This window comes from Siniperca chuatsi, linkage group LG2 (assembly GCF_020085105.1).
Source record: "Siniperca chuatsi isolate FFG_IHB_CAS linkage group LG2, ASM2008510v1, whole genome shotgun sequence".
Taxonomy (NCBI): domain Eukaryota; kingdom Metazoa; phylum Chordata; class Actinopteri; order Centrarchiformes; family Sinipercidae; genus Siniperca; species Siniperca chuatsi.
In genome coordinates this window covers 9,982,040-9,993,998 of record NC_058043.1, presented here as the reverse complement: position 1 = coordinate 9,993,998, position 11,959 = coordinate 9,982,040, and the positions used below count along the sequence as shown (strand labels likewise).

At 38.2% G+C, this 11,959-nt stretch overlaps 1 protein-coding gene across 6 annotated transcripts; it reads left to right on the top strand.

Moving 5' to 3' along the window:
• Positions 1–600: 600 nt before the first annotated feature.
• Positions 601–10,477, top strand: slc16a1a (solute carrier family 16 member 1a). 6 transcript variants are annotated; one of them, XM_044214956.1, is made up of 7 exons: positions 601–700; positions 1,218–1,322; positions 2,511–2,572; positions 5,607–5,876; positions 8,148–8,291; positions 8,499–9,272; positions 9,410–10,477. In XM_044214956.1, exons 4-7 carry the CDS (start codon positions 5,660–5,662, stop codon positions 9,643–9,645), a joined length of 1,371 nt encoding a protein of 456 aa, XP_044070891.1. In that variant the 5' UTR covers positions 601–700; positions 1,218–1,322; positions 2,511–2,572; positions 5,607–5,659; the 3' UTR covers positions 9,646–10,477. The 6 variants fall into 6 exon arrangements, with proteins under 6 accessions (XP_044070891.1, XP_044070883.1, XP_044070874.1 ...); XM_044214948.1 differs by having other exon boundaries at positions 2,496–2,572; XM_044214939.1 differs by lacking the exon at positions 2,511–2,572 and having other exon boundaries at positions 602–700.
• The last annotated feature ends 1,482 nt before the right edge of the window (positions 10,478–11,959 follow it).

Below are 11,959 nucleotides of genomic sequence, written 5' to 3'. Positions count from 1 at the left end.
AATCAATTTTAATCCCTCTGACAATGCTATAAGGTCATTTGCAGCAGTGGTTCCTAACCACCAAGCTGCAGACTGTACCAGACCTCAGAACATTTGCTACCAGTCATACAGGAAATATTATGATTCATGAAAAAAGCTGAAACATAATTCAATAACTTTATAAGCTTCCGTCTTTACTCATCACTCACTATCATGCCCACAACAAGATACTGATTTTAACCTAAAGTATATCATCAGTTTTGACCTGATGATGGCGCTAGATGAAATGTCATTGGATTGCATGAATACATGCCCATACGCATGTGTGAGTTTGAGTGAGTGTGTGCAAATATTAATGTTTTTTTCTCCCACATCCATTTCCATTCTTCACACTCTACTCTTTCCCAGGAGAAAACACTTAACTGTAGGTGGTGCTCTACTGCATCCTCTGTTTAAAAAAGCAATAAAAGTCCTTATTGGAGTGAAAAAATGAGGGGAACAACATAAAACAACGTAACAAAGAGAAATAATGTTTCAAAAGTGTCAAGAATTTGAAGTCACTTTGCAAGTACACACTGTTTCAATAACCTCCTGTTCTCAGGCATTTCCTGTCTCAAGCCCTGATACAGACTCATTAATAGCTCCTCAGGGAGTTTGGGAGAAAGGCTCAACCAGATCTGACCCCTGAAGTGTTCAGAAATCTTTCTTTCAGGTGGATAAGGTAAACAATGTCTGTTGTTTAAATAAACTGAATTTCTCATAGCTGCAATGTCCAATATTCACTTCAATAGCTCTGATAAATCAGCTAATGCAGGAAACCAGTGTCTCAGAAAGGATCTTATCTCTTAGAGTGCAGACATTATTCGATATCCTCTTAGGTCACACGTACTATAGGGCCGTGCAGTGAATTACTCTAACCTTGTGTGAGAGCTCAGCACATGACAGAGGGGTGGAGAAAGCATTGTAGGGGCACGGCACTATGCCTCCCACTGCCAATAAGAACTTGACTGACCTCAACATTTAGCACCATAGTGTCCAGATTATCCAGATATTTGATCTGGGCTCTGAATTAACTCAACTTTTCAGCTTCACTTTCGTCACTGGAAACAGATGAAGTCTGAGGCCGAGATGCCACTGGCAATTTTTGGACTGTCAAAGTGGATATAGACCCACAGATCACTTCTGGAGTATCTGTGAAACATATGCAGTGATTTCTTTTTTATTTCATACATATTCAGAGACGCTCAGTCCCATTCAATGATGTCTGCAGTGTGTTAACGTGCCTCCGAGACTGTTGTTTATCTGCAGAGCTCATCTGGCCCCGTTCAGGAGCTCCTGCCAAGGTAAGATGCTTGACACACACACACAACACACATTTAACATGTGTTACACATCACTTTAAAAAATAATGACTTGCATAAGTAATCTTTATTCAGATGTGTTGCACTGTCAGTGTTATAATAATACATATTATGTGAGTGTGCAATTTCCCTGACCAAATATTTAACATGCTTTTCTCATCTATAATTAATCAGGCAAATTCACTAGATCTAATAAGCTGTATTAGAAACCTGGGGTCATAAGAAGCCCAAAGCATGGCTGCAGGGATAATGAATGGAAACTTTTGCTAGAAGCACAAACATTTAGCCAAAGATGTAAAACCTCATGTTCATTCAACATTATTCCAGCTATTTTTGTTGTGAATCTCACCAACCTTAACATCTATTTTTGAGCTATTTATTTCAGTGTGGCTCACAATAAAACAAAAACAAACTAAAGAGAAGGAATATTTCCCTGAAGCACTCTTAAAGGGAATGTGTAGAAGTGGGGTCCCTGATTTCAGCACATGGATGATATTTCTGTGAGGGGTGCTTTGCCTCAATTGCCCTTCTGCTAATGTTGGTCAAGTCCAGCAATAGGGTTTCATCACTTCGCATACCAAGCCCAGGGTCTCAACAGTGCTGTGACTAACTGACTTATGTTAGTCAAATAAAACTGTTGTGTCTTTACTAACGTCCTCTGCTGAGCCCACCCTGCTTTGTGCTGGTATGTGTATGTTGTCAAGTGGCACTTTCAGGCCGCCCACTTTGACTGCTTTATTTAGACCTTTACAGTGTGAGAGGGATTAGTGTTGATGTCCGTTTGTCGTGTTTCCTTCTCCTACCTGGCTTAAACAAATCGACTGTGCAGGTTTCACTGAATTGTTTGATACTTTTCTTTTTATTTTAGAGCTAAGCAATCAATCCTTAATATGAAATGATCAGTTTTATTCATTATTTCTGCAGTTTCGCCATTTTATCTGAAGTCCTATCTGTCTTAAGTCGTTCCTCCATTCATCATCTAATGTCAACCACTGAATTTTTCATTCTTTGAAAATACAGACAACGCTGTCTCTGCTGCCAGTAAAGAACATTTCCCCAGCACACTGTCCTATTTGAGAGACCACCTGGTGGATGTGTGGTGACTATTTACAGACAGTGAAAATCTTTCAACTGACCTTTCTTGTAATTGTGCAGACCCTATGTTTTCAGAGTGAGGAACGTGACAGGTGTGAATGGAAATCCAGAACATCCACCTCTTCTATTTATCAAAGGTGACAACAATTTTAGAACTGTTCAACTGAACAAACCTAATAATTTTAAAGGAAAACCTTTAACATCATGGAAGGAATTCAAAGATTTTAAGCAACAGGGAACGTTTTAAGGAGTTGGAAACATGCAAAATAAAACTGGAGACAACAAATGAAAAAGCAAAGCAATTGCTGGAAATAGGTCAACATGTGTGAGAAGAGTTTTTTTTTTGCTTTCTTTCTGAGTAGATAGATGTCAGTCTCTTGTTTCTTTGGAAAGCACGAAGCTGCAGTCAGGACGTATTTGGTCTACCTAGCATAAAGACTGGATACAGAGGGAAACAGTCAAGAAATAGTTTCAGCATCTAACTCCCCCTAAAACCACAATTTGTACTTCCTGTATATGTAAATATTAAACAAATAAAATCCTGTTAATAGTATTGTTGTATCAAATAGTATTCACATGTATCACATTCCACTTTGTAACTTAGGACAGAGACAGACTGGTTGTTTTCCCCTGCCTCCAATTGTTATGCTAAGCTAGGCTAACTACACCAGTTCTGTATCTGCACACAGACTGATATCAACCATCTCTTCTCACTCTCTGGGGAAAAAAGCAAATAAGCACAGTTCCCAAAATGTTCAACTATTTCTTTGAAGTAGTCTAGTCTTTGCCATAGGTATTAACCTTTCTTGAACAGTGGTCTGAAAGCTTCTAACATACTACAATTGTTAATTGTTGATATGTGTTGGTCTATCTTAAAAATCACCAATGTTTAGGCCTGTGACACTTAGTATGTTACTAAACAATGAGCAGGCACACATGGCACGTGTTAGCTGTTCCTAACAATTCCACCTCATCTTGATGATGGTGTAAAAGTAAAAGCATGAAACAGCAAACATGCCTCTGTTATTGTTTGGAGTTGCTGTAATCTTAGCATCACATGACAAATCCATCCAATGTGAAACATGCAGTATATAAAACACTCGACACTTTATGCTCAAATATGTTATTTTTATATATTATCTATGTGTACATTTAATTTGTTACACCCAAGTGGTTATTAACTAATTATTCCAAGTGACACATAATGTCTGTTTGAATAAATAAGAGACATAAGTTCTTATCTCTCGTCCATTACCTATTGCATCTTTAGAATAATGCAGGAGACATTTACAGCTGCATAGCAGCAGCTAAAATCCCAGCTCAATAACAAAAGTTCTTTAACACATTAAATATTCACTACTCGCTGCACACAACTGGCTTATCCAATAAGTTTTCAGAGCACTAAACCAATTCATCAACCACATCAAGTTCTCCTTGGCTGAAAAACACTATATCATCACCGACTCCTGAACACAGCCCAGAGCTATTGAGCAGTGTGAATTCAACCTGTGTTCATGGTCTGATCGATGTTTTCTCTGGATAGTTTCCCCTGTGTAAACAATACAGTAAGTTGTTTGACTCTGCACATGGACTCGTATTCATCATCTCTAAAATGAGACTGTGGGAGATCAGCGGGTGGGAGCTCAGTGAATACATGCAGAGAGCAATTCAAAGCAAAGCAAGGCCAAAAATGGCATCCTTAATCTTAAACTATTTTATAGAGTTAGGGAAATAGTTTTTTGATAAATCTGATCTCTTTCCATAAGGTATCAGCAAAGCAGAGGTACTCAGAGGTACTTCTAGGTCAGTTTTGAGCATGTACTGGATGTTGGATATGTCGATGGTGAATTTATACAGTGAAACAAGTAAGAGGCCCAATGCCAACAGAAAGTAAGAAGGCCAGTTTGATCAGTTAGTATTGAAGATGAGACACGAGAGAAAACAGAGGTCAGAGGGCACAACACAGAAGACAAAGATCGATACTGTCAGACAGCAATCAACATAGATATCTTCTACATAGGCGGTAAATTCAATTTTAAAATTTAAAAGCACTTACTGGGGGTTACAAAGACATGGCTATAATTTGTAAAATTAAAGGGTGAAAATGGTTACATTTCTGCAGTAGCAATTTTGTTATTTGTTGTACTCATTCTCTTTCACTATCTGTTTGACGTGAATGCAGTGTTTTGTCCTCAGCTTTGAAACATTTGACATTAGCATCTCTGAACTGATTTTGTATCAAATTTGCAAATGACAACCTTCAGCAGCAGTTAAACTGGTATGAATCATCTTCCCACAGTCATGTTTAGTGTAAAATACCATGAAACACAACATATCTACCCTTGTAGGAGGAACTTAAGAGTTACAAGGCAATTCATTAAAACAAATTATAATCATAGAAAATGTACTAAATATAAATACATGAATTAGTTAATCACCTTGACAACCCAGCTTTCAAAAGGAAAACTTTGTCCCCAAGCAGACTGTAGCATCAACGTTTGTTGCAGAAAACACCCAAAGTACCCTGTTAATGATGCAGAGTTGGCAAATGGAGATGTAAATGGAAAACCAACTGGTTAAAAAAAGTCCTGGTTTTACTTTCTTTTTTGAAACTTGCATTAAATGTCTTTGTGAATTCAGCTATAACATTGATTCCATGTTAAAACTGTCATAAAATTGATTTACATTTATTACATATTACGTTTAGTCTATTTAATTCCTCCTTTTATTGTCCAAGTAGATATCAGTTGATGAAAGGCATTATAACCATTTGAAAAGGCTCCTTACAAGTGTATGTGTGACAAGATCATCTTGAATACCAAGTTAAACTGTTGCTGCTGTTTTCCATTCACAGAGTTGATACAAAAATGTTCAGAGCTGTCAAATGTTTCGAAGCTGAGAACAAAACACCAAGTTCAAGTCATCAAGTTTTACAATTTGATATGTTTATTGATGGTTCGATGCATATTGACTCAAATCTTTTACTTTTAACAATCCAACCATTTATTGAACAATTAACTCTCAATCAATGAACTGTTTTCAACAATAACAACATGCTCTCCAAAGTTCTTCTGGCTCATAAATACTAAACACAAATCTGAAAAACTCTTTCAAGAAATACCAACAACTAATCAAGTGAATTTCTTTGCTGTTTTGTTCTCTCCTGAACAGGTCCTCATAGCTGTATAACGTGTTGTAATTGAAGAGGAGTTTTGTGAGTGAAAATGGCGCCCGCCGTCGGTGGTCCTCAAGGCTACACACCACCTGAGGGTGGCTGGGGATGGTTGGTGGTAGCTGGGGCCTTCATCTCTATTGGCTTCTCCTATGCATTTCCCAAGTCCATCACTGTCTTGTTTAAAGAGATTGAGGTGATCTTCGATGTGACCAGCAGCGAGGTGTCCTGGATCTCTTCCATCATGTTAGCGGTCACGTACGGTGGAGGTGAGCTACGACCCAAAATGCAGCCTGCCAAACATGGGTTTGTTAACACTTGACATTTAGCACGTCAGGAATATTTATAGATTGAATCAATTCATGGCACTTAGCACAACTATAAAAGATTTATTCCTGGAGTGTTCAGTTAAAAGCCAATCCATTGCTCTTTGAGCAAATACAGACATGCATTCAGCCTCGGTTTGTCCACAAAGAGGCCACAGATTCTCAGAATTATAGTGCGGTTTCAATCAAACATTTCATACTGAGATAAAACAATACTGTAACTCCTCCAATGAAGTGCTTTTATGAAAGTGCAACATTATCTGTCTCTGGAGCACATGAATGGGTTCTAGTCTTGTATACCCGCTTATTGTTTTCCCATGTGCTTTGAGAGTGGAAGACCACTGGTAGTGTTCCTGCACTGATGAGATGAATGAGACGCTGGGTGATGTCACCCAGGTCTGGCCAGTCAGGTGATGATAAGGCTCTATTCATGTGCGTGATATTCAACACGGAGAGAACAGAGTTCAAAGGAGCTCTCCTCGTCCCTCAAGACCGTCTGCTCTGAAATCAAAACACTGCACTTCTCTTTACTCTATCGTGTGATAAACTGGAAAAATGATGACTTAGGCATCTTTTTTTAATCTCGGGTAAGTTTCAGGAAAGTTGCTTTATGGTGCCTAACTGATGTGAAGTAGAAAATATTACCACGTAAAACTACTTTGTATCAAATTTTCTATTCCAGCCTGAGTGTAAAATGTATTTGCAAGATCTGCAAGCAATAAAATAAAAGTGGACATAGTATTTTTTTTTTTTGCTAGGCCAGCATCACATCCATTGCATTCCATGCATAGTGTTGAACATATTACATCTAAACTTGTCTTTACTGTATATCATATTTTTACTACATAACCTCTGTAAAAGAAAGTTGCCAAATGTCAACAGTATTATATGTTCCAAGTTAAGGAATCAAGGCTGCTTGTGGTCCAGCAACACATTCCCTGCAGTGGTTAAAGGTTACTGTGAGAACATCTGACTGTTCTTAATTTGTCTTTAACCTTGCAGTGTGTTACTTAATATTTGTTATCAGTAGCAGCACATAAAGTGTGTGTGGAGTTGTGCACCTATCCGAACAAGGCATGAGCCTCATGTAGACTCGATATGCATGTTCAGGTGTAACATTGTTAATCAATGCAAATGTTTAGATGTAAATATACACAGTTGAAAGCACACTATGCCTGGTAATTGAAAGTGAGGAAATGTTTGTCAGTTCTGTGAATAGATGACAGCTGAGTCTGTTACCACATGTGTTAAACATTCTGAGCACATCAGCAGGAGAAGTTCATTAACAGCCTACTATTGCGTACCTCTGTACTCCTTCAATTTTTGATTCATTACATTCATAATATTCTACATTGGTTTGCCTCCAACCTTTTTATCCAAAGCAACTCTCCCTGCAAGACGAAAGGAAAGAACTCATTGCTAGTGTGGAGACTGCCTGCATTACAATTTAAAAAGCCTTTGTCTTGCGCCGTGCTGGCAAATGAGTCTCGACAACCTCTAAACAAAAACTGTCAGTTTCTATTTAGGTTCATTGGGTAGTGCAGGGATTTGGCAGGAAGGCAGAAGTGTCTTCCATGTGGGTCCTTGTACTCATTTCCGCCGGTTTGTTATAAGTCATAGATGGAGATGGTGTTTTGTGACCCGAACCCTGCGTGCATTTTAGTCATATGTTTACAAGTCATAGTGATTTTCTTGAGTTGATGATGAATCCAAGGTGCATGCATGTTAATAAGTTGATTTACTGTTACTTCATTCTGTCACTGTTTCTTTGGAACTAGTGTACCAAGTGCCAAAATTGCCAAAAAATGTACCCCCCCCCCCTAAAAAACCCACACACACTTACACACCCACCCACTTGTCTGAACTGAGGTACTTCCAATAATCATTTCAAATGTGTTTAGAGTCCATTTAAGAAAAATCCACAAACAAATTATTCCTCTGTCAATTTTTATGAATCCCTGAACCAAATAAATGCTTATTTCATTACAGCTTTCATGGTTTTTCTGACAGATCGCATTATTAATGTCATGAGAACACATCTACTGCAGTGCAGCACTGACAAAAATCATTGCATAAGTTGTTTGAATTTGCTGAGCCACAGCTGTGGCACTAGAGCTCTCTGGTGGTTAAATATAGAACTGTGCATTGATGATTGGATAGAAATTACCATCTTTCAGTTTCTAATATGTGTGCATTATCCTTTGCTCTCGCTAGGTCCTATCAGCAGCATCCTGGTTAATAAATATGGGAGTCGTCCTGTTATGATGGCGGGAGGATGCCTGTCTGGACTGGGCCTTGTTGCTGCCTCTTTCTGCAAATCCATTCAAGCACTGTACTTTTGTATTGGTGTGGTGGGAGGTACCTAATTTTAACTTTCTATATTTTTAAGTTTGGTCATGAGTCACCTTTGTCTTACTGCGCACTGTTGCCATCTAGTGTTCATCAAAAATAAAAACACTAAGAAGTACTTTGAATCTCCTGTATAATGCTCAAATCCTTCTTTTTCAACTCCTATATCTATAGATATCAAATACACTTACACATTTTTTAAACTGATTCTTTTAGGTTTGGGATTGGCCTTCAACCTCAACCCTGCCCTCACTATGATTGGAAAGTACTTCTACAATAAACGGCCTATTGCCAATGGAATTGCCATGGCTGGCAGCCCTGTCTTTCTCTCCACCCTGGCTCCTCTAAACACCTGGCTCTTTGACCACTTTGGCTGGAGAGGAAGTTTCCTCATCCTGGGTGGCCTGCTCTTCAATTGCTGTGTCGCTGGTTCCCTCATGCGGCCAATAGGACCAAAACCCAAACCTGCAGAGAAGACAACAGAGAGGAGGACTGTAGTGCAGATTATTAACAGCTTCATCGACCTCTCTTTGTTCAAGCACCGTGGCTTTTTGCTCTATATTATGGGCAATATTGTCATGTTTTTCGGTCTCTTTGCACCACTGGTGTTCCTCAGTAATTATGCAAAGAGTAAAGACATCCCTAAAGAGAAGGCAGCTTTCTTACTGTCTGTGCTGGCTTTTGTTGACATGGTTGCCCGGCCCTCAATGGGCATTGTGGCTAACACCAAGTGGGTCCGGCCCAGAATACAGTACTTCTTTGCTGCATCTGTGCTGTACAACGGTGTTTGCCACATTCTAGCACCAGTATCAGTAGACTACAAAGGCTTTGTGATTTATGCCATCTTCTTTGGGTTTGCTTTTGGCTGGCTGAGCTCCGTGCTGTTTGAGACCTTGATGGACCTGGTGGGAGCTCAGCGATTCTCCAGTGCTGTTGGGCTGGTCACTATTGTGGAGTGTGGTCCTGTATTGTTAGGGCCCCCTTTGCTTGGTGAGTACATCACCCACTATATGAACTTCCAAGTTCACTGTCACCAATTTTAATGATTATATTTCTGTGTAGTTTACCACAGCTTAATGTTGACAGTGACTAAAAATTATGTAATGTGACTCTTTTTGTCTTCACAGGGAAGTTCAAAGACATCTATCATGATTACAAGTACACGTACCAGGGCTGTGGGATCCTCCTCATCGTCTCTAGTGTCTTCCTGTTTGCAGGGATGGGACTCAACTATCGACTGCTGGCCAAAGAGAAAAAAGAGGAGGAGAGGACAGCCAAGGTGGGAGGCAGAGAACAAAAGTCGAACAGGGTCAATGCTGCCAAGGAGGTGGCAGAGGCAAGGAGCACAGAAGACACTGTCTAATCTGTACCAAGTTACATTTTTGTTCAATTTGATCTTATCTGTGAGGCGTATATATATAAAAAACAGATGCTGGAGTGAAACAAAACAGCAGATAAACATTCTGTTTTACAATGAATTGTTTTTGAAGACCACCACAGAAATCATAGCCTCATAACATCACTTGCAATGTGTAATCAAAATATTTACACACCTATTAAAGATCTTAATAGACTATAATGAACAATCCACACAAAATACCTCTAATATTCTTATAGGGACTGGTATATGTGTTTGGTAGACTGTTCAAGTTTGCTTAGGCTTTTATGTCACTTATATTGTTATATTATGGTATTTTTTCAATCTCAGATGGTATCACTATAACCTTTCTATAACTTTTTCTGCAGCACATCATTTATAGTATTTTGACCTTCTATAATGTACCATCAGATAATTAAAAAAAATTAAATAGGGAACATGCGAAGTGTAGTGTAGTATTTTTTTAAAGTGACTGCAAACATTCTTTTTGAAAGTGCATAACACATATATAAAGACCTTCTCCTGTTTACAAGGACTGTGCAGTTTGGGAAGGTTTGAAAACATCCTCTATGCCTCTTTCACTTTGTATATTCCACAAATATAGTCATACTAATTCTCGATTTCTCTTTTAAACATGTTTTGCTGGTCTATTTTTTGATGATGGAAGATGGAAATTATCAATCATTCTCAGTGCATTAAACCTTGTTGCATAGCTTTGTGTATTCACGTGATGGAAAAATGTGCCACTACTGACTGCAAGTCACTGTATATGGAAGACATGTCATAAAATCAAATAAACTGTCATTTGACAAGAATACAAATTTCCACTGTATTCTATGTTTTCCATAAATCTGAGATCAGAAAAATGTTAGTTCTTTAGAGATGCACTAATACTATTTTTCTCAGAAACTACACCGGTATTGTGTATTTTATCCTTTACTAAGCAGACTGGATGGAGGAAGTGCCTTATTAGATTTACTGTATAGTCATTTGTGACACTTGTTGTATTATAAGACAAATGCCTCCACAGCATTAACTCATTTTATCAAATTATGCTCTTGCCATTTTATAACCACTGTCCAAAATAATAACATGCCTCCTCAATACAAATTAGGGTTAATAGAATATTTGGCTAGACAATAATAATCTCTGACATTATTTTTGCAAAACATGTTCAGAACTGATTATGTATTGCTCATTGTTTCAAAGATACAAATTAGTGCCATACTGTACTTCTCATTAAACAGAATGATATTAAACCAGCAGAAAAAATATTACACCTGCAAACTAAGCCGTCAAAATTAAATCTGAAGCAATGTTCTGTACTAAACAGCATGTTCAGTCATGCTTTTATCATCTGAGAAATTTTCTAGGATTAGAGCCGTACTGAATCTCCAGGACACAGAGAGGATTTCACATGTTTTCATTTCATTTTGCCTTGAATAATGCATGCCCTGTTCATATGCCCTAACCAAAAAGGAGGTAGAACCAAGGAGGCCCAGTGTGTTTTATGAGACCATTAAATGACTTAGGAACTTCTTGTTCTTGTTTTTGTTTTTTTAGAATTTACTTAAGGCCAGTGAAAGAAGAAATACTTCAGATCCTTTACTTCAGTAAAAGTAGCAATACAACAGTGTTGTAGATATGTAATCTCTGTTGCAAGTAAAAGTCATGCATTCCACATTTTACTTAAGTAAAGGTACACAAGTATTAGAATCAAAATATTCTTAAAGTACCAAAAGTATTTATTATGCAGAATGGCCCATTTCAGAAGAATATTTTATTATGTAATTGGATTGTAATTATTGATGCAGTTATTTGTAAGCAGGGGCGTAGCACAAAATTCTGGACCCTGTACATAGGCATTCTCATTGAGGGCGGCTGTGGCTTGGTGGTAGAGCGGGTCGTCCACCAGTCGGCTTCCTCCAGCCGGGATCGAACCGCATGTCGGAGTGTCCTTGGGCAAGACACTGAATCTGAATCAGCAAAGTAAGAAGGAACTACAAATAACTGAACTGTCAAATAAATTAAGTTAAAAAAAAAAGTACAATATTTCCCCTAAAAATGTAATAGAGAAGAAGTATGAAGTACCTCAAAATTGTACTTAAGAACAGCACTTGAGTAAATGTACATTTAGTTACTTTCCAACACTGCTTAAGGCTTTATTAATTAATTTCCAGTTGCATGGACTGACTCTTAGTCTTTTCTGAATCTGTTTAAGAACCTGAAAGCCTCACAGATTAAATCTTTGGCTGACAGACTTGGGCTCCAGAGGTAGTATCTTTTACTTTTCTTAATC

What these genes read in the sequence shown, in the direction of transcription:
- slc16a1a (XM_044214956.1), top strand. Translation starts at nt 5,660, where the DNA reads ATGGCGCCCGCCGTCGGTGGTCCTCAAGGCTACACACCACCTGAGGGT. An exon ending in AGCGGTCACGTACGGTGGAG is followed by an intron (nt 5,877 to 8,147) that starts GTGAGCTACGAC and finishes TGCTCTCGCTAG; the next exon opens with GTCCTATCAGCAGCATCCTG. An exon ending in GTTAGGGCCCCCTTTGCTTG is followed by an intron (nt 9,273 to 9,409) that starts GTGAGTACATCA and finishes TTGTCTTCACAG; the next exon opens with GGAAGTTCAAAGACATCTAT.